The sequence below is a fragment of the Ambystoma mexicanum genome, chromosome 4p (assembly GCF_040938575.1).
Source record: "Ambystoma mexicanum isolate Mex_15411 chromosome 4p, UKY_AmexF1_1, whole genome shotgun sequence".
NCBI lineage: Eukaryota > Metazoa > Chordata > Amphibia > Caudata > Ambystomatidae > Ambystoma > Ambystoma mexicanum.
This window is the reverse complement of record NC_090927.1, coordinates 124809065-124831629: the sequence shown is the minus strand read 5'-3', so window position 1 is coordinate 124831629 and position 22565 is coordinate 124809065. Positions and strand designations below refer to the sequence as shown.

Here is a 22565-nt window from a genome sequence, read left to right as displayed (position 1 = left end):
TTCGTCTTCCAGATTATTTGGAAGCATATTATATTCAGTGTCTGAGAAAGACTAGACAAAGCAATTTAAATTGTTGTCAACATACGCTCTAAGGAAAGGACCAGAGTTTTGTTAGTTCCCCCCGTGCATTTTGACCATAGCAATTCCCTTGCTAGTGGAATGTTTCCTATAGTTACTTCACCCAAATAGGTAATTGTCTATTTTTCATAAGGACAATAAATCGCAAGATGTTTCAGGGTTTCTGGTTGTGACATATGTTTACAAAATCTGCAGGACCCTGAAGTTAAGCTGGTACTTTGTTGCCAATGCTTGGTGCGCTTGAGGCTATGCAGCTGGTTTCCACATTTGTGCTTGGAATGTATTGAAGATGTTGTCATATCCAGAAGGCACATATTCAAGCCATATAACAGAATAGCTTCAGCCGTTAGTGAGTAGAACTCTATGGCAGGAATTAGTGAAAGCTTAGTGGTTTCTATAAACGATTTTCAATTGGGATGTAAGAGATCTAAGTTTCTTCCTCAGTGAGTTGTGCCAATTTCTCCAGCATTGGATCTTTCGTGGATTCACATGCTGTGAATATTTCCTGTTGTCAGGCTGGGAAAACCTTGGTAACTTTAACATAACGTTTGCCTATGGAAAACATTGACACTGAGTGTCCTATCGATGTCTTTTTGGGTGCTTTAGGCTGCACCAATAGAATGCCTGTTATAAATAGCCCCTCCCCCGCCACTTCCTTTCAGATTTCAACCGAACTGTTGGGATCACCTTGTGTTTTCTCTTGAGAAAATTTCTCTGTGTTCTACACGTCCTTTTGCAGTGGTTTTGCAGGCCCATCATGTCATCTATGGGCCAGGAGAAATCATTCTTTCGGCCGTGTGCAGCCTGAAGAACGTCTACGAGGATGGGCATGCAGACTATCTGTATTGCTTGTACCCTAATCATTCTGCCGACAACTGTGAGATTTGTCGAGGCTTCTCGCAGAAGACGCTGAAGGACCGCAACAGCAACCGCTGGTTGATTTTGCTGGCTCAACAAAGGTACTTACCCGGGTTTAGAGGTTGGTTCGGCCTTTGCCGGCGTCAGAGGTGGGGAAAGGCGGTGAGTCCTCAGGAGTCAAGTCGGGCCATCAGAGTCAGAAGGCCCCTCTGGACAAGCCGTCCAGGTCTGTCAAGGGAAGTGAGTGCCAGAAGTCTTCGGCAGCGGATAAGGAGAAGTCAAAGTCCCGCACATCTTTGTCAACGAAGCGCTTGTCGTCTAAGGGCCGCCACCAATCTTCCTCTGACCGTGAGTCTTCCAGGCATCAGTCTAGCTCCAAGTCCAATTGGTCTGCTTTGATGGAAAAGTCGAGGCCAGCGGCGGCCTTGGTTCCGTCGCCGAGGCGAGAGTCTACGGAAGCACCTCCGTCAACAGTGGTTGTTGTGCTGCCTTCTATTCCTTCGTCAACCATTGTGATGTCAGCACCGTCGTCCACCGGGCTGGATGCCTCGTCGACAACCGAGGGGGCAGGTGTGCAGCTGTTGCAGTCCTCAGCTCTGCTTGATGATGGAGGTGCTGTGGCAGTCTGGGCCCTGTTTTGGGGCTTTGCTCCCATTGGAGATACTTCAGCAGGATCCTACGACATATGATTTGGACTTGAGGCCGGAAGCAGAAACTCAGCAGTTGTTCGATCCTTCTGGGTTGGACCTGCAACAGCAAGGCTGTCCATGTCGGGAGGCCTTGGGGTTGTCCCGCCTCAATATCCATTGGTGAATCCGCAATCAGTGCTGTCCGTGCAGGTGCTGCACAAGCTACAGTCGCTGTTGGGACAGTTGGATGCGCGGCTCCCAGTCCCTCCGAGCCCGGAGGGTCCTGTGGAGCAGATTGTGACCGTTGTGCCACCACAGAAGGAGAATGTGGGTGCCTCTCGCCAGGGCCTTCCACGGAAGTCGCATACGGTTCAGCCTCCGGTGCCGTCTCTGGTAGGTTTCACCCCTCCCAGGGGCCATCCAGAAGGAGAGCTGGTGGAGTCTGATCCTGAGAGTGGGCCTCATGACACTCTGTCGACGGTGTAGTAGTCGCCCAGGAAGGCGGATACCTGGGATACAGACCCAGAAGTGGATCCACCATGTAGCCCGGCTCAGCCATTTCCACCGGATGATGTCGGTGCTTTTCATGCAGTGATGGTGAAGGCTTGTCAAGAATTTGGCCTTACGCCTGAGGAGGAGCAAAAAGACTGTTTTCTATTTGATCACATGGGGAAGAGGCAGAAGGCGGTCTTCTGTCCCCATATTGGACCACGTGCGGTAGGAGGGTCTGTGCACGATGCATTTTCCTTTCTCGGAACCTGCGGTCATGGGCAGCTTGGAGAAAAAGCTTAAAGTGCCAGAATCTTTGCCCAAGTGCCTCACGTCGCACCCCACTCCGGAATCTGTGGTGTCGGCGGTGGCTAGTCGCAAGGCGCGGAGTCAGCACAAGTGTGCAACACCCGGACAGTGAGGGCCGTAATTGGGATGCATTCGGCAAGAAGGTGCTCACGGTGGGGGCTACGATCGTCAAGGCGCCCAACTCCTTGGCTATATAGGCAGTCAACTAGGGGGCAGAGTGGCACAACACGTCGACGAGTGGCGTTTAATTACGACAGACCGTTGGGTGCTCGATGCAGTACAATACAGGCACTCTTGAGTTTCTGCGTCCGCAACTCCCTATTCCACCAGTGAAGGTGTTGCAGCTGCATCTCCCCATCTTGCGGCAAGAGGTGTGTCTAATGTTGGAAAAAGGGGCAATAAAACCGGTCCTGGTGTCGGAGCAAGGACAGGGGGTGTACTCCCGGTATTTTGTCATCAAAAAGCCAAATGGAAAGTGGCGCCCTATTCTGGTCCTTGGAACAAGAATCTGCACCACCTGAAGTTAAAGATGCTTACGTTACAGGACCTTGATGCGCTCTGTTCAGCCAATAGAATTTTTGGCGTTGTTGGATCTCGAAGATGCGTACTTCCACATCCCAATGCTGCCCAAACATTGCAAGTTCCTGCGCTTCGTGGTGGGCGACAATCATTTCCAGTTTCGGGTTGTTCCTTTTGGCCTGCAGTCGGCTCCCGGTGTGTTCACCAGGTGTCTGGCTCCGGTAGCTGCCTTCCTCTGCAGGGAGGGGTATCTGTACCTGGACGACTGGTTGGTCAGAGGAACATCTACACAAAGGACTTTGGAGTCCCTCCATGCATCAATGCTCCTGTTACCGCGGCTGGGTTTTGCCGTCAACTTCGCAAAATCTTGTACAACGCCATCCAGGGACTTTGTTTTCCTTTGGAGCCCAGTTTCATACGCAGCTCAATTTGGTGAAGCCGTCGGCAGACAGGATTCAGTAGCTCCTCCGGGGCAGCCGCGTCGAGGCCGGGATCATAGGTCACGGTCCGAGGTTACATGCCTCTTGTAGGATCCATGGCGTCATGCATACCGCTCATCCGGAATTATCGTCTGTTCAGGCGGCCAGTGCAGGAGTTTCTCGCCTCCCGGTGGTCGCAGAGTCTCGGTTTCTGGTCCGACAAGGTTGTCATCTCCCGGGCTCTGGTGTAGGCCCTGCGGTGGTGGACTCGCTCAGAATACATTGAGGGGCAGGCCCCTGGTGGAACCGGACATTTAGTACACTATTGCCACAGACTCTTCCCAGGTGGGTTGGGGTCGCACCTCGACCAGTTTCAGGTTCAGGGCTTATGGTCCCTCTAGGAGGAGTTGTAACACATCAACATTCTGGAGTTGAGCGCTTTACACAGGCTCTGAAATCTTTTGTACCTCTCATTCAGGGTACAGTGGTTCCGACAATGTTTTATCTGCGCAAGCAGGGTGGCGCACACTCCCGGCCCCTGTCTCGGGAAGCTCAGATGGTCTGGCGTTGGGCCATTGCTCACGGGATTCACATCACTGCTTACCATTTGCCAGGTGTTCAGAATGTTCAGGCGGATGCTCTCAACAGAGACGCAGGTCAGTTGCACAAATGGAAACCTGAAGGATGCCCAGGCGGTGAGAATTTTCAAGAACTGGCTCCCACCGCCCCCTTCCTCGGGACTTGTTGGCCAGCCCGGAAAACAAGCAGTGCTCTCTCTTTGTCAGCAGGGTGGCTCATCCGGACTCTTAACGTGGACGCAGTCTCGTTCCCGTGGACGGGCCTGTCTGTGTACGCATTTCCTCCGTTTCCTCTCATCCGGAGAACGATCCAGATGATACGCAAGGTCCGGTGCAGAGTGATCTTGGTAGCCCCATTCTGGTCCAGGCAGACTTGGTTCTCGGATCTGCTTCACCTCGCGGTGGACGATCTGCTTCATCTGGGGTCAGAGACGGATCTGCTATCGCAGGACGAAGGAAAGGTGTGGCATCACGACCCGGCATCCCTCAGCCTGGCAGCGTGGCTCCTGACCACTCTGTATTCTGACATCTAGGGATCCTGCAGGATTGTCGTCGGCTCTTGGCAAAGGCGATGTCTACCAATGTGTCTTACTGTCGAAAATGGACTAGGTTCTGTGCCTGGTGCGCGGAGCAGCCATACTTGCGGCCTTTAGAGGTGTCACCAGCTTAGATTCTTCCTGATCTTCTTATGCTGGCAAAGGGAGGGCCTGGCGTTGTCAACGATCAAGGTGCATTTGGCTGCCATCTCCAAATTCACGAGGCGGCGCAACTGTACACCTCTGTTCAGTGACAGGTTGGCCAAACACTTCCTCAAAATACTTTTCAGGATGTTTCTCCCGGAGAAGAGGTTTGTTGCAATATGGAGTCTGAATGTGGTACTCTCAGCTCTCATGAAGCTGCTATTTGCTCAGTTTATTCTGCTGCTACAGTCTATACAAAGATGTATACAGCCCTCCCTACTTGAGCCTAGTCTTACAAGGGCGGTTAATTCCAGAATAGAGAAACTATTCAGGCCAGTGCCCACTGATCCTCTGTATATTGTGGGTCAGCTAAAACTTGATTCACTAGTGGTCACCACTACCAGAAAGAGGGCGGGCACTCGCCTGGTATCGCCTAATCCCCGCCAGACAAGGAAAGCAAGAAAATCTATACTTTCGGGAGAAAAGTTGCCTCTTCAGCGGCATACCAAGCCAGAATCATTAACACTATGCTTCTAGCTAGTTAAGGCTGCCACAAATAGGATGACTTGGAACGTCAAATTGAAGCGGTCCCAGAACCCCTAAAACCACAATTAAGTACTATTCCAAGTAGCTAACTCCAGCATCAAAAATCTTGATACAGCAGACCGTGCAGGACGCGTCATTGCAGAAGGCACGCTCATTGAGCACCACGCTTGGCTCGGACAATCTGGTTTTAAGTTGGAGACTTAGGCCACTGTCCTTAACATGCCGACGGAGCCTAATGTACTTTTCGATAAGGCTGTTGAAGATGCCCTCAAGAGTGCTAAGGAGGAATATAACACTCTCTTAAATTCTTGGCCAGTTGACAAACAAGCCCTACGTACAACGGGGCTCCTCAAACGCCAGAAGGCTTCGGGGTCAGGGTGCTCGATGCTCTTCCAACTATACTCTGGGAGGACAGTCTTCTTGGGGCCCACCACAAGGTCAAACGTCCTCTTTCGGTTTTCAAAGGGGAAATAAAAGCGCAAGCGCAAGAGGAAGAGGAAGAGGAAGAGGCAGAACCTTACCTGGAAGAGGCGCACCACCCCTCCCAAACAATGACTCGCCGCTACAGGCCCCCTCAGATACCACTCCAGTAGGAGGCTGAATTTCACTCTTCACCCGCGTATGGGAGGGGATAACATCAGACAAGTGGGTGTTGTCCACCATGGCAGGCAGGTATTGTATCAAACTGTTACAAAGACCACCCAACCGCCCGCCAAGACAAAGGAAAATGACACCAGAAGAAAAGTGCATAATGTTGGAAGAAGTAAAGGCACTGCTGGAAAAGGACACTATAGAGATTGTCCCAGCAAATCAGGTGAACAGGTGTTTATTCAACGTACTTCCTTGTGCCAAAGAAAGACCTTTCCATGCACCCAGTACTAGATCTGCACCCTGCGAACAAATATGTTAAACCCCAAACGTTCTGCATGACCACGCTCCAAGAAGTAATCCCCCTCCTAAAACGAGGGGGACTACATGGCAACATTGGATATGGAAGATTCATACTTTAATATTTCCAAGCTCCCGGCAAACAGGAAATATCTGCGTTTCAAGATAGCGGGAGTTCACTACCAGTTCAAGGTACTACCCTTCGGCATTGCCTCAGCACCAGGATTATTCACAAAGATGCTTGCAGTAGTGGCAGCAAACCCGTGCAGAAAGTCAATCCCGGTATACCCTTATCTGGACGACTGGCTAATAACCAGGGAATCTCCTCTAATTTGCAGACAAAAAACACAAAAGCAATAGACCTTCTTTTCAATCTGTGTTTCTCCATCAACAAAAAGAAATCCAGTCAAGTCCCTAGCCAAATAAAACAATTTCTGGGAGCAATTCTAAAGACGAGAGGAGCTGGCTTTCCAGTGCAACAAATACAAAACATGCTGTTGCAAGTACCTCACTACAAGGGTGGTCGCCAGATAACTGTACGCAAAGCAACTTGCTTGCTCGGGATGATGGCCTCATGTATTCACTTGGTTCCACACGCGCACATGCGCATGCACCCAATGCAAGAGTGGCTAGCGAAACAATGGTCTCGGGCAAGCAGTCAGTGGTATGATCTAGTTTTTTCTTTTTCCGCTAACCCTGGTACAGGCTCTTGGCTGGTGGTCCAGGGACAACCTGCTAAAAGGAAAACCCGTCCGTGTTCCACCAGCACAAGTGACCCTAACTACAGACTCCTCACTCGCAGCATGGGTGGCCCACTTCCACTACACGTCCTGGAATATTTGGAAGTTCTCTAGGCTCTTCAAGCCTTTCAGCAACATCTTACAGGTCAGACTGTGCAAGTTCTTACAGACAGCACCACTGCCATGTTCTCCATAAGCGGGGAGGCACACGCACACTCTCAGTCTGTCCAAGCTGTCCCAAAAAATATGGAAGTGGGCAAGCAAGCTGAACATGTTCCTAACATCCCAACATGTCTCAGGAACTCAATTCCCTGGCGGACACACTAAGCAGATAACCCCCTACCAGAGGAACATGAGTGGCAACTCGACAAGGATATCCTAGACAGAATTTTCTCACAATGGGTTCATCCCCATTAGATTGTTTGCCACGATCCTAAACGCGCAATGCCTAGACTTTGCGTCAAGGTTTCCCCAACTAGGTTCCAAGCGGAGTGCCCTGTGGATTAACTGGTCAGGGAAATGTCCTTACGCTTTTCCTCCCGACACCACTCCGGAGCAGAATAGTGTACAAGATGCACCAGGAACAAGTAACTCTAATCCTGGTTGCTCCTATGTGGGCGAGACAACCTGGGTTTCCACATATTCTCAAACTGGCGATGTGCGATTCAATCAAGCGCCCATGCCCGTACAACATGCGAACACAACACAAGGGAGCATCACTCCATCTGCGCCCTCAATCTATTAACTTGGCAACTAAACCCAACAGAATGTTCCCCAACTAAGACATTGCTGTTTGTTTAGATAGTTAAATGTTTGTCTATCTGATTGCCTGTTTGTCTCTGCTCCCTGATGCCTGCGGGCTCCAGCGCAATATAAACAATCATAAACAAATAAAAATAAACATTCTACATTACATGCTTTACCTATTAGACTCTGGCCTAGTATTTAATTCCTTCAAGGTAAATCTGGCTGCCCTGTCCGCTTACACCAGTTCACAAAACAAGGTGTCCTGGTGGAAAGTTCCTGTCATCAAAGCATTCATGGAAGGGGTAAAGAGGCTATACTGTCCCAATTTCCAACCCTCCACCGGGTTGGGATCTTAATGTTGTGCTCTCAAAGCTCTTGGGTCCACCCTTTGAGCCTATGCACAAGGCCAGCATAAAACATCATGACTACAAATCTGCATTCCTAGTAGCTATCCCCTCTATAAAATGAGTCAGTGAGCTTCAGGCTTTATCCGTACAAGACCCTTCCTTCATAATACAGAAGGACAAGGTTGTCTTCAGAACACATCCTAGGTTTTCACCCAAGTCCATTTCAAAGTTCCATGTTAATCCATAGAACTCCCTACCTTCTTTCAAAATCCATCTAACTCAGCTGAGAGAAGCCCCCATACACTTGATGTATGGAGGGCGGTCTTGTACTATGTAAACAAAACTAAACCTCTAAGGAAACAGACTTAACTTTGTTTCCATAGCACCTGGGAGACGGGGCGGTCGCATATCCAAGAACACCATCTCCAAATGGATTGTCAAGTGCATACAGCTCTGCTATTCCTCATCAAAAAGAGATTTACCTTTAATTCCCAGGGCTCTCTACCAGAGATACAGGAGCTATTTTAGCCTTCATTGCAAACGTCTGTCTAGACGCCATTTGTAAAGCTGCTACATGGAGTACCATCCATACGTTTACACAGCATTATTGCATTGAGACTCACTCTAAAGCAGATTCACAGGTGGGACAAGCGTTTCTAAAACATCTTTGCCGCTGCACCTTCTCACTTCCACCTCCTTCTCCAGATACTGCTCACCAATCTATGAAGAGCATGTGATCCAAGCAGATCCACAAGCTCCCGGAGGGATACTTTACTCCTTATCGTATTTCTGGTGCTTGTATCTGCTTAGATTCACATGCACCCACCCTTCCTCCCCTACTGGATTTGAAGGCCCATAGATGGGTTATCGCTGTTTCTGCTTTGTCACATCTGAACTCGCGCTACACTTCATGCAACCTCATGTCAGAAACAAACATTGGAATGGATTGTGTCCTCCCACGTATTCCTCATCTTTGATATTCGTATCTCGCCAGCTTTGCTGCTGCGGGAAAAAAATAAATTCTCAGCAGAGGGCACTGTACACGATGTTGTGGCGTCTAGGTCTCTCCGAGGGCCGGTGTCGAGCGTCTACGTAATCAGCAGTATAAATGGCTTGTGCAGCGCCCGTTGGCTTCAGTTAAGTTTTTCCAAAAGCTTTTGCTTCGAGTACTAATAGCACGCATCGTTTTTCTGTCGAAACATGTCTCCATCTTCGACCCAAAAGTCGGGATTCAAGAAATGTTAAGACTGCAGGTAGAAGATGTCAATAACCGATCCTCACCATGTCTGCTTCTGGTGTCTCGACTCTGGGCACCGTACCGATTACTGCGCATCCTGTCTGTCCATGACAGAAAAAGCTCTCCGGGAACGCAGAGGTAAACTGACGGTTGGGAGGGAGGCTTCGAAGTCTACTTCGAAGAAGGAAAAGAAGTCCAGGGAGTCTAGAGACTCCATCCGGCGTGAACGATCAAAGAGGTCCCGGTCGAGGAGTTGATCGAGGCAGTCTTCGTCTTTTTGGAAGAAGGCAAAAAAGAAGACGCCATAGGTCTCCCTCTTCATCGGATTCCTCTACTGCGGTAAGCAGGTGCCTGACTCAGTCGGATTCCCCACGTAAATGGGATGCCTTTAGAGTGGAAATGATGCAGATTTTTGGGAATGCGGCCTTGACCCCCTAAAAATTCCATTAATCTGCGTCTTTTTTTGCAGCATTTTCTGCCGCAGATTTTTTACCGCAAAACAACCCATAGAAAAATATGGGGGGTGGGTAGTGGGATATAAGGTTTCTGGGTGTTTTGGGACTAGATTTCAAATCTGTGGGAAGGGGGTTTGTGGGTAACCCCCCCCCCCCCCCAAAAAAGAAGAAAATAAATGTGACTTTTTGCGGCTAAAAAATCTGCAGCAAAAAATGCAGCAAAAAAAGTGCAATGGAATGACATGGAACCAAAGCATCATGCAAGAGCCATGCCCCACTTGCTCCTTCGGACGACTCGGGGAAGTCGAAAGCTACTTTGTCAAAGCCGAGTAGTAAGCCGACTGTTCGCCGAGATACTCGACCCGACGAAAAGGCAAAGAAGATATTGACTTGAATCGAGTCCATCTCTGATGCCGTTGAAAAAGCTTAAATCGGCAAGGCCTTCAGCGATTTTGTCGACGCGATCGGCGCCAAACGCTTCAACGCCAAAATCGAGGCGATTCCTAGTAAATCGACCCCTTTTTTGAAGCAGTCTCCGACACCATCGACGGAATCTTCGATCTCATTGAAGCCCATACCGGTTCAGGTATTTTTTTTTTAAACCTGTACTGAAAAAATACTTCCATGTCCTCCATTTATGAAGAGGAAATTGCTTCTGATGAAGAGACTTCTCCATTTGGGGTACAGTTTGGCACTCGAAATGTACCCGATGAGCTCATTGACCCAGAGTCGAGGATGAAAGACCTCTGACTCCCTCCAGTCTGCTAGTGGACTTGGCACTTCGCCACAGCTGGAGTTTACAGAAACCTTATGGACAGTCAGAGTATATGGGGTGGAGTTGTGCTTTACCAGCATATGAGCTAGGTGACATGACGAACATCCTGGACCAGGGACCTCAGAAGGACCCATTCTTACCCTTCCATAAGTCCCTTCAGAGGAAGGTTGTAGCCAATTGGGAAGCTCCAGTATTTGAGCCTGCTGCAAACAGGAACTTCTCTAAGAAGTATAGACCCTCTAGCAGCGATCCAGACTACCTCACCAAACATCGTACGCCGGAGAGCTTAGTAGTTCAGGCTGCTACTTCAACCAAACAATCTGCCTATCCCTCTGTCCTCCCGGTTAGAGACAAGAAGGTTGATGCATGGGCTTGCAAGGTCTTCACATCAGGCAGCATGGCTTTGACCTGTACCATGGCTAGATTTATTTTATACCCTGTTGGACTATGTTGCCATGGCGGCTGATCACATCCCGGAAGGCGAGGAAAGAGACTGACTATAGTTAAGGATGGGAGAGTCTCCAAACAGGACTGGATACTGCTGACCGCATTAGCAGATCCATGGCTGCAAGCACCGTACTGCGCAGGGTTGCGGGGTTGAGAAAATCTGGGTTTACACCGGATGTGCAGGTCAGACTGCTCAACATGCCCTTTGGCTCGAGGTTGTTAGGCAGCAAGGTGAATAACAGTCTGGAGAAGCTGCAGAACTCCAAGGCGGCGGCTAAGTCCCTTAGTGCCTCCATTCAACAACCCTATTCAGGCTCATCTTCCTGGAGGGGTCATTCTTTTCGCTTCCATTCCTCAGTTGGTAGAGGATGAGGACAGGCTGGACAAAGGGGGCAAAAAAGATTCCCTCGTGGTGGACAAGTAAGGGTTGCTAAATCAGCCGCAGCATCTTTACCCTCAGCCGCTGCTGCAGCCGCCTCTAAAGCACTCTGAGGCCTTGACCCACAAGACCTTGGTGGGAGGCCGAATCTCTCATCTGAACGAATGGCTGGGCATTACTTCAGATGCTTGGGCACTGGAAACAGTAGCCCAAGGTTACTGCCTTCCTTTTCAAAAAAGGCCTCAAGATCATCCAGCGTGAACCAACTCTGTTAAAATTCCAGATCCGATCCTTGTGCAAAAATTTTAACCCTGCTAGAGAAAGGTGTGCAATAGAACATATGCACCTGTAGTGGAGAGAAACAAGGGTTGGTATTCCCCCTACTTTCTCATTCCCAAGGAGGACGGAGGATTGAGACCCATCTTGGACTTAAGAAACTTGAACAAGTTCCTCAGGAAGGACAAGTTCAAGATGGTTACCCTTTCTCAGATCCTTCAGGCTCTTCAACTCCAAGACTGGTTGGTATCACTGGACCTTCAGGATGCTTACTTTCATGTGCCAATCCATCTTGAGCACAGGAGGTACCTGCGGTTCGCGGTTGGCGGTTCTCATCAGTTTCGAGTTCTGCCATTTGGGCTGACCTCTGCCCTGAGGGTTTTCACCAAGCTGATGGCGGTAGTGGCATCGAGTCTCAGGAGAGGCGGGGGGGGAATTCATGTCTACCCCTACCTGGATGATGGGCTGATCAAGGCTTGTTCACACGAGCAAGCTCAGGAACATCTCTGTATCACCTGCCACTCCTTACACAGACTGGGCTTCTCCCTCAATTACAACAACTCCCATATGATACCATTCCAAAGACTCCAATTAATCGGAGCGGTCTTGGATACTTTTTCAGGGAAAGCCTCTCCTCCCGAGGTGAGAGCGCAAAACATTCAGCAGATGGTAGCAAAATTCCAAAATGCCCAGCATGTTCCGGCCTCGGTTTTCTGAAGTTGCTCGGCCTCATGGCATCCTGCATTTTCCTGGTGCCAGAGGCCCAATTGAGAATGAGATCCCTTCAATGGGCTCTCGGGACTCGGTGGTCCCAATTTTCAGGGGATATGTCGGATCAACTGTAAGTTCCGAGCAGAGTTGCTAAATATTTTCTTTGGTGGGCTTACAAGGTCAAAATTCTCAAGGGAGAATATTTTTGCCAACCATGGTCAGAGATAACGGTGACGGATGCCTCACTCGCGGGTTGGCACACCAACAAACTGACAATCAGCGGTTGTTGGTCTCCATTGGAGTCCAAACTACACATCAACCTGTTGGCGCTGAGGGCAATCAGACTAGCATTGAAGACCTTCCTGCCCTCTGTACGCAGACAAAAAGTCCTGATAATGACAGACAACACAGTGGCCATGTCCTACCTCAAAAAGAGGAGGTGTAGGGTCACTACCACTGTGCAGAGAGGCAATGCAGCTCTGGTTCTGGGCAATACAAGAAGGAATCTGTCGGCAGTTCATTTGGCCAGAGAGCTGAACACAGCGGCGGATGCTCTGAGCAGGCAGTGCAGTCTCCCACGAGTGGAGAACTAGCTCAGGAAGTCCTTCAGGAGTTCTTCACCCTTTGGGGAACCCCTCAAGCGGATCTGTTTGCGACCGGTACCAACTGGAAGTGCGCGCTGTATTGCTCAAGGGAATTTCCCCCAAGAGGCGCTCTAGGAGACGCGTTTGTGGTGGACTGGGAGTTTCCTCTACTGTACGAGTTTCCTCCAGCCCCCGTCATTCCTCACGTGATCAGGAGGTTGAGAAAGCATGATCCTAATTGCTCTGGATTGGGCCAGGAGGACGTGGAACCCGGACCTTCTGGACATGTCCAGTACATCTTCCACAAAAGGAGAATCTTCTCTCGCAAGAGGAAGGTTGAGTTCTCCATCCAGAGGTCAAGGCACTCCGCCTTCATGCATGGTTTCTGAGAGGCTGAGAGATAAGGATTGGGACCTCCCGGATGACGTAATATAGATTTTGCTTTCGGCCAGAAGGCCAGCAACCAAATCCTTGTACCGGTGTCATTGGAATAAATTCAGTAACTGGTGCAGGGACATGAATGTGGACCCTTTTCAATGTGGCACTCCTTTGATGCTTTCTTTCCTGTTGCATTTAGCTAATCTGGTGACGCTTTCCATTTTTAAGCGCTCCTCTGAAGAGTTCTATTTCAAAATGCCTTTAATTGTTCATTTCTGAAGGGACTAACTAATGTGAACCCTCCAGTCCCATTTCATGTCCCTGCTTGGGATTTAAACCATGTGTTAAGATTTCTAACTTGTATCCCTTTCAAGCCTTTACATTCCTGCCCGTTAAGGCTCTTAACTTTGAAAACTACACTTCTTGTGGCATTAACATTAGCCCGCAGGGTAAGTGAGTTACAGGCTATTTCATGCAAGCCTCCTCATACTACGTTTCATAAGGATAAGGTAGTCCTCAGAGTAAAACCATAATTCCTTCCAAAAGTAGTCTGACTTCCATTTGTCACAGAAGATCACATTACCAACTTTCTACCCTCCTCCTTGTTTGGTCAAGGAGGAGGAGAGGCTACATAGGCTGGACCCAAAGAGGGTTCTAAACTTGTATATTGCAAGAATGGCAAAGTTTAGCCTTGATGATCAACTATGTGTGGGATATACTGGCACTAAATTGGACCTTGCAGTAACTAAACAAACCATATCCGGGTGGATTACACTGGCTATTGGTGAATGCTACAGATTAGTGGGCAAGGACCCGCCGGAAGGGCTTCGAGCTCATTCCACGAGGGGCATGGCAGCTTCCGTGGCTCTCCAAAGGGGTGTTGATATAATTGACATTGATCTGTGGCGACTTGGGCATCCATTCATACATTCGTTAAGCATTATTGCTTGGACTCTTGGTCTTTTTGCTAAGGCAGTCCTTCATTCCATTCACAATCAATTTAAATAGTACCCCCTCCTCCAACTTGTCACTGCTTTGGGAGTCTATCACAGATGAGGAATACGTGGGAGGACACAATCCATTCGAAGAACAAGTTACTTACCCCTCGTAACGTTCCTTCGACTGGATGGTCCTCCCACGTATTCCTCATCATCCCTCCCAGCCTACCCCACTGTACAATTTATGTGGATTGCACTCTGCGTTTCCTGGGAGCTTGTGGTCTGGGGTACGCCTGGTTAGTTCCTCGATTGATGGAACGAAAAAACAGAACTGAAGCCAACAGGTGCTGCACAAGATATTAATAAACATTGCTGATGACGTCGATGCTAGACAGCGGCCCTCGAGGGACATCCAACAGCACAACATTGTGCAAAGCGCCCTCAGCTGCGATTTTCCAAAGCAGCAAAGTTGGCGAGATACCCATATCAAAGATGACGAATACGTGGGAGGCACATCTAGTCGAAAGAACGTTACCAGGGGTAAGTAACTTGTTCATCTGAGGGACCTTGACACGTGAAGGACCATGGGTACAGTACACGTCACACTAGGGATCTGTTTTTGAGTTTTGAAAGCAAATCTTGTAATACTCTATCACTAGATGTCGACTGTGCAGACCATGTGAATCTAAGCAGATACAATCACCAGAAATACAATTATGGTGAGTAATGTATCCCATATATTCATTTTAAAAAGTAAATATCCGGCCAATTCTGGTCTCTAAAAGCGCTCCTTCAGAGGCACCATCCATACGTCTCACTGGAGTTCAAGGAGACCCTCACCACCCCAGGCACACTCCGTGAAGGGAACCATAAAAAACAGCCACCTCAACGGCTCAGCCTCACCCCAACCAACATTCTGTAATCCCCCTGAACTCCGGCTTTACCACCTGCGAGAAGAATTTCTGTCCCATAAGGTGGACGAGATTTTTCCATGATATGGAGCCTCATGTGAAATAAGAGATGTTACCGATTTAAACACAATGCAATAAAATAGAAAGAACAAGTTAAGATGGAGGCCCATTGGCGATTAAAACAAAATGGCACACATGATGGACACAACAAAAACCAATATTGCGCAATGATGGAGAGAAGGCACTGTTAATTTATTTTTAAATGTTTTTATTGGCATTTATAGTGTACAAAAACAGTTCACTGCTCAGTTTCCAGTCATCATGTAGCATATACACAAGGAAGTTTAACATCAACAATAACTTGTATAATAACAAACTATCTTCACTTCCAAGTTTACTCGTGGGGACTCTCATCTCGGTTTCCCAGTATGCTCTGGCCTTTGGGGTGTCCTTTAGAATCATAGAGGCCCAGTGCTGCAGATCAAGCTGCCTCGTTGTTAGGGCCCAACTTATTAACAATTTCTGGCCACCATGTGTGTGGACTCGGGTCATTCACGGGGGTTTATCGTCTGATGTGATATGTTACTTTGCATTTATATAGCGCCTTATGTACCATTGGTATAGTCTCAAGGCGCTGGTAGGTTGAACTCCCTCGGGAACCGAAGTTCAAGTCGGTAGAGAGGAGAGAGAGTCAAGGGTGTGTGTGAACACCGAATATGTGTGCAGCTGGTGTGGCATTAGTCTAAAAGCTGCTTCTTAGTGTTAGGTGTGGTGATTGAGAAGATCAGGAGTATGTATTCGTCTGGCAGGTTTTATCCAGACCGATTCTGGCTGCGTTAGGCCTGAGCAGAACGCCTGGCTGGAGGGTGTGTAACCAGCAGTGTTTAGTTAGGGTGATGGGGAGTATGAGGCGGATGTTGGTATGAGAACAGCTATACAGAATGGTGTCATAGTATCTCTGTGTTCTAGTTGAATCGTGGTGTAAAGAAGAGAGTAGGCGTGGTGGTGTGATATGATTGTTTACATGCTCTTTCAAAAGTTCCATGCAGTCCAAGCCATTCCATGTATGTTGCGCAATTCTATGTGCTCCAATCTGATCCACGCACTCCAATCCGTTCGACGCACTCCAATCCGTTCGACGCACTCCAATCCTTTCGACGCACTCCAATCCGTTCCATTTTTTTGCACTCAAATCTGTTCCATGTACTCCGATCCATTCTGTGTATTCTAAGTTGATTTATGCACTCAATCCACATACTTCACCTGTACCATCCGCATACTTCACCCGTACCGTCCACATACGTCACCCGCTCATGCGCACTCACCCGCTCTCCTCCGCGAAACATGTCCCAGATAAGGGTTTTCCAGGCCTCGTAGGCAGGACTTGCATCTCCTCCTGCCTTGGCTACTCCATCACCCCACACCCTAGTTTCTGCCCCTGAGCAGTGTTCCAGTTTGCTGTGCCACCTGACATATTGTGTTCCCCCGGCTGTTTTCCAAGCCATCGCAATGGCCCTTTTAGCCAGCACGCATACCATATCCATAAATTTAACGACATGCATAGCTTTACTTATTCTCGGGTAGGCCCCCAGGAGGCATTCTTTTGGTGACCGCTCATATCGCACCACTCCTGCCTTTCTGCAAGCTTGTGCAACCCCGGTCCAAAATTGCTGTATCTTCGGGCACCCCCAGAACATGTGCAACATTCCAGCCCCCTCAGACCTACACCAAGGACATAGTGGGTTTGCACTTTTGCAGAATTTGCCTACCCTGCTCGATGTCATATGTCCTTTACAGGACATTCAGTTGAATCAGCCTGAATCTGGCATTTCGTGACACTTCCCGGGAGTATAGTAGGATCCTATCCCATTCCTTCTCCATTATATTGATTCCTAGGTCTTCCTCCCACCACTGCCTTAACATGTTTCTTTTAGGGTTGGGCCTTTCTGCGAGTTGGGTGTAGAGCCTAGACACTGGTTTCCACCCGTCACCCAGGTTATGCAATATTGTTGGCACCGGGCGAGAAGGCACTGTTAATATCCACTCCTCAAAGATTAAGCAAGGAAAATTGGTCATCCGTCACAGGAAGTGGCTAAGACTGCAGAATAAGAGCAGATTTTTTTCTGCGAAGTTAGGCAGCCTAAGGATCACAGAGCAGAAGGAGTAAGTGCAAACCCAGCTACACGTCTCATCTGGCTGAATGGCCAATCAATGTGGACTCCTTGACAGTAGAGCATCAGGACAGGCCTGTCAAATAGCTCTATGTCCCTTTGGTGCATGGTGCACTTCTAATGCTTTATACGGTTTTTCCCTTTGTCTTGATCCATTTTCTTTTTCTCACATTCCCTGTGGTTTGTGGAGCGAATCACTGGTAATGATGTATTTAGCATTTAGCAAAAGAAAAAGCAGCTGATGGGGTGTTCCAAAAATTGGATGTAAAAAATTTACAAAAAGCGAAAGCACTAGATACACTTTCTAATTAAGGTTCATCTGGTGGTACTTGGATTTTTCACTCCTAGCTTTTTTTAAATTTGATTTTATATGCAGTTTATTTGTTCAGCTTCGGTTCATCCCAATCGTTTGCCATTGTTTTTCAGGGGAGTCTTTGCATGGATACAGAATATGCATACAAGCTGTGTTGCTGGACAAACCAAAAATTGCAACAATGGATTTGGGAAAGGTAAGCAGTTTTATTCCTTTTTGCTACTTTTCCTTTTTTTTTAACCTGCGGCTGATCAGATGCATTTCACAATGCTTGCAAATGTCCACCTGTTATGAGAACCTTGATCATGCTGTGCATCCAATACGCAATTGCTCTGGAAAAATAAAACTTTGGTTGTGTAATTATCACCATTTTATAAAGTTTGTAGAGCTGTTGTACTTGTGATTTTTTTATTTTTATAACCACATCTTTATCATTACAATGCACATTCGTATACAGCTTACATCCATTTGCATTTGCTTTGTTATTTTCATTCAGCTTATCAAACTTCAACTTAAATGATCAACAACTCCCCCCCCCCCCCCCCCCCACCAGTCCCCCCAGGCAGCCGGTAAAGTCTTATCGCTCGGAAACATCTCTTTCCTCTTCCTCCTCTAGGATCCCCAGTGCTTGTAGTCTCTTCGGGGTGCATAGATGCACTGTGTCCTCGATTGCATGATGTATGAAAGGAGACAAGACTTTACCAAATGCCCTCAGCGTCCCCCATATTGTCGCTGTCATTGTTTCCACGTCTATAGTGACCCAGATTGCGTAGTACCACTGCATAATAGATGGGGGTTCCTTTTGCTTCCACTGTCTTGCTATGCATGTTTTTGCAGCCATCATTAAGCTTGCCCATAGCCTTCCGGCATTCCCCCCTACTTTTTGTTGCTTGTCGAATGTAGTGCCTAGGAGTATCTCTACCCCCTCGCATTCCCTTTCCAGCTCCATTATCTCCCGAACCTTGGATTTTACTTCCTGCCAGAAATGTTGCAGTCGCTGGCAGCCCCACCATATATGCCCCATCGTACCTTTTCCTCTGCACCCCCTCCAGCACTGTTCTGACCTTGTGGGAAATATTTTATGGAGCCTCTCCGGGACGTAGTACCAATGGTGTAGGAGCTTATATCGCAACTCTTGATGTTGTACCAAGGTGTATGAGGTGTGCCAGCCCCTTAACACCCTGTCCCATTCCTTGTCATTGACCGCTGTCCACTTTATCCTCTCCCATTTGTGCCGCACAACCCCCCCCCCCCACACTGCTTCCTCATCCTCCCCTTTCATTAGTATCTTGTATATTGCTGAAATCAAGCCCTTATTGTTCTGTCGATGCCAACAGCTTTTCCCACGTTGTTCCCTTTGTAGGGGAGGACTGGTCCAAGAAGACCCCCCCTCGCCTACGCTTTCTCCCCAGGTGAGGACTATGGCTCTCTTGGGCGTCCCCTCATGCCACCCGGGCCCAGGTGGTGGAGGGTTCACCCACTGGAGACATTGCCCGCACGTATTAATTGCCCACATGTATTAAAATTTAGCTAGGCCTAGAAACCATTTTGTCTGGTAAAGATGGTGCGAGCTCAGCGCACTGTAGCGCGGCCCCCACCCTTGGAGGGTTTCAGTCATCCTTGTTGCCGCAGCACCCTGGCAGATCCGCTGCGAGCACGTTCCCACGAACAAGACGGACATGAGCTAGTGTGATACACTAACATTGTAACAGTTCACCTCCCGCAGTGGATCATCGCTCCCAGCATGACCCGGCCAGCAGGCCTAGGCAAATGAAAAGGTCGTTAGATGACAGACAATTTTTGTATATTAATGTTGAGACTACTTGCAAAGGATGCTTTTCTTCCATAAAATCCCTTATATTACAAAAGCCTGTAAGATGTATAATTACAAGAGATCATGCTCCCATGATATAAGCGATGGTGAGCCTATACCATTGCAGTTGGGTGCTAATAATAAAGGAACGCACCAGGAATCTGTTTGTTACATGTATGACTGGAAAACTTACACCCCATGGGCTCGCGCCATAACTGAACTAATGCTGCTAGAGGACACAAGAAAACAAATGTAACCATACAAAGGGCCCATGTGAAGAATGCACGAGAAGGTGCATGTCTAGGCCCCACAGGCGCCACCACCGCCACGAACAAGGGGCGGGTTACTTTCTATGTTCTCCACCAATCCTAACTCTACCTCACTTACTGCAAATATATATGCATATAACTAAATACTGTACTTGTTAAAACATAATGTATGAAGAAGGTGCTCAGACTGGGTATAATCAAGACACATCCAGCAAAGTTTAAACGCATGTTTTGTAATGTTTTGAATAAGTATTAGAGTGTTCAAATGTTCGTGATGTCTTTACCTAAATCGGCAACACACGAGGGAAATACCTTTGTGAAATACGTGCAAGGCCATTCCCCCTCCCACCCTACGAAGGCTGCCAAGGCATGAGAACAGAGACCGCGCCGCGCTGCGTTACCTCCCCCAACCAGACTGGAGTCGCTTCAAAGATTTGTAACCCCCTCTGTAGCACCCAAGGCCACCACCTGCCACATGCATTATTTACAGCACAGCAGTAAACCTCTGCCTGAACACACGCGCCCCCTCGTAAACCTCACAACCCACCGGACCATCTCAGACTTATGGCCCCGTGCAATCCAGACACCCAACACTTTGACAACACACAGCGGAACATCCATAACAACTTCTAACAAGGCAGAAAGACATGCACCGCCCGTCCCAGGCCCTGAAGCTTAGCCCCTCAACCTATGGCCCCGGTCAACAGGACACTGGTAACCGTGCCCTGACGTATTACCTCCAGTCCCCTCACAAGGTGCATTCCTCCTGTGTTGCATTAACCTGTTGTATAACCTATTGAAAGATTTACTAAAGAAGATAATATCAAAATGCCTGAGTGACTGCGGTGTGCATGGCCTAGGGCTAATAAGTCAGGAAAAGACATTCGTCTCTGCCACAGGCCGCGATGGCCCCACAACACCGCCTGGATGAACTCCGCCACCCTGCCAGGCCCAGCCCAACCCACGAGGCTGACCAGTGACGCCTTCCAGCCAAAGCCAACCACATCGCAGCAGCACCTATAGTTAGTCATCACCACCCAATCCCATTGAACTTGTGCCCCCTATAGTGTGTAGGTTTTTATGACGTCTTTTGTAAATATATACGCCTGTCTTTGCTATTGTCAGACAGAGCGCTCTCGGAGTTTGCAGAGTTCTTTGCATGCCCTATTCTGATTGATAAACTCCCATTTACGCTCACCCGCACTCTGTCTTGGCCTTATTCCCATTTTGGGAGAGTCCTTCATTGTCTCTCATTGCGGGGAGGATCGTGCTGTTTGGGGACGCTTGCTTTCACCTTGTGGCCCCATCCAACATTATAGGGGTCCCTGCCCAATGTCTCAGTTGTTGATATGCAAACCGGTCCTAGTCTTTCAAGCCCAGGTCTTCTTTACAGTCTTCAAATGCCCAGAACCGCCTCCCCTAGTAGAGGTAACCCCTATCCCTCCTTCCATCCACCTCTTGTACCTGCCATACTCTTTACCCGGTGGAAAAGCGGGGTTCCCAAATACGGATGTGTTCGGGGATGGCCACGGCGAAATGTTCAGCCTACTGTTCACTTTTTCCCATATCTTTAGGGTGTTGGGTTCTCCAGTAGTCCCTCTGGCCTGTCTTTGTTTCCTCAGTCCCATCTTTTTCCACAGATTCTCCCCTGCCACCCCCCGCTCCATGCCTACCCAGTGTTTTGATTCTCTGCCCTTCCCCCTCCTCTGCAAGTGCCCTCAGTTGAGACACGTGATAATAATTAATTGTGCTTGGACACGCCACCCCCATACCCCCCTGCGCCTTATTCCTAAATAGCGTTTTCTTTCCTATCCTTGGCTTTTTCCCCTCCCCATAAAAAGCTCATAATGCATTCCTGAATCTCTTTCACGAGTTTACCAGGCACTTCTAAGGGAATTGCTTGGAATAGGTATAGCAGTCTAGGTAACACGTTCATCTTGATCGCGGCTACCCTTCCGAACCAAGATATGTACAACCTCTTCCACCTTGCTAGATCTGCCTTAATTTGCTTAATCAGTGGGTGGTAATTAATCCTTATTTGTTTGATGGACAAAGTTAGGTTCACCTCCAGGTATCTAACTGGGCCCGACGCCCATCTAAAAGGGTTGCTTCTTTCCAGTTGTTCCCTTTCTGGTTCCCCTACGGACAGGTTTAGGATTGATAATGGAGGCAGGGCATATATCTCCTTTGCACCTGGAAGGTTTTAAACTTTTGATGATGACTAGGACTTCTGGGTACGAGATCCCTTTGAAGTGAAACTGGTGGATCAAGAGGTTATGGTGGTCGGAGGAGGAGGTGGGTGTCTGAGGCCAGGGTTTGTGTGAGGGGGTTGGCTTGATTGATCAAGATTTTAGTGTTCACTTTTGTTGAGCATTGCTGATTGGATGCTTGTGCAGCAAGCTTACCCTTTGGTAAGGGCGGGGGGGGGTGGGAGGGGAGGGAGGTCTCGGGTTCCTTGAAGATGGTGAAGATCTGTCTGGCGTCTGACCTGGCATTGGAAATTCTGGTATTATAGGAGGTGGATTTGGCTGCTATATTGCGAGCTTTTAGACATTGGCAATTTTGGTGAATTCACCTTCCAGAATATCTTTTTGCTGCACTAGTTCTGCCTGGCATTTCTTATTGCGTTATTCTAGTAAATCTGTGGTAAACCAGGAATTGCAGTGTCTGACTGGTTTGGCTTTGCAAAGAACTAGTGGGGCGATGGTGTTAACTGCCCTTGATAATATTGAGGCATATATGTCTGCTAGTGCATTGGGGTCAATTGAGAATGGAGGCATGAGGCTGGGTGTGTCCAGCCACGGCAAGATGCTTTCTTTAGTAAACTTTTGTGAGCTGCGCGTGAGAGCTGGTGGTAGTGGGATGGCTGTAAGCTTGGGTTTCCTCTGGTGGGGGATGGAAAAACCGATAATGTGGTGGTCCGACCATGGACTGGCAGCGTTTGCTGCCAAATGTTGGCTTTGGAAAGTCTTGTTCGTGAGTCACATAGTAAACCCTGCTGCAGTTTATATTGTTGAACTGTTGCCGTTTGTGTAGTAATCCCCAATTACTAATAGAGTTTGGCTTATTGAGAACTAGGGG

General features: G+C 48.4%; 1 protein-coding gene across 1 annotated transcript in view; it reads left to right on the top strand.

The window, feature by feature from the left end:
* The window catches only part of TMEM214 (transmembrane protein 214), a 656291-nt gene that overhangs the window by 166294 nt on the left and 467432 nt on the right, over nucleotides 1-22565 (top strand). Inside the window, exon 5 of the mRNA XM_069605536.1 lies at nucleotides 17516-17598. Coding sequence (XP_069461637.1) covers nucleotides 17516-17598 — 83 coding nt within the window. The remainder of the gene's footprint in view (nucleotides 1-17515; nucleotides 17599-22565) is intronic.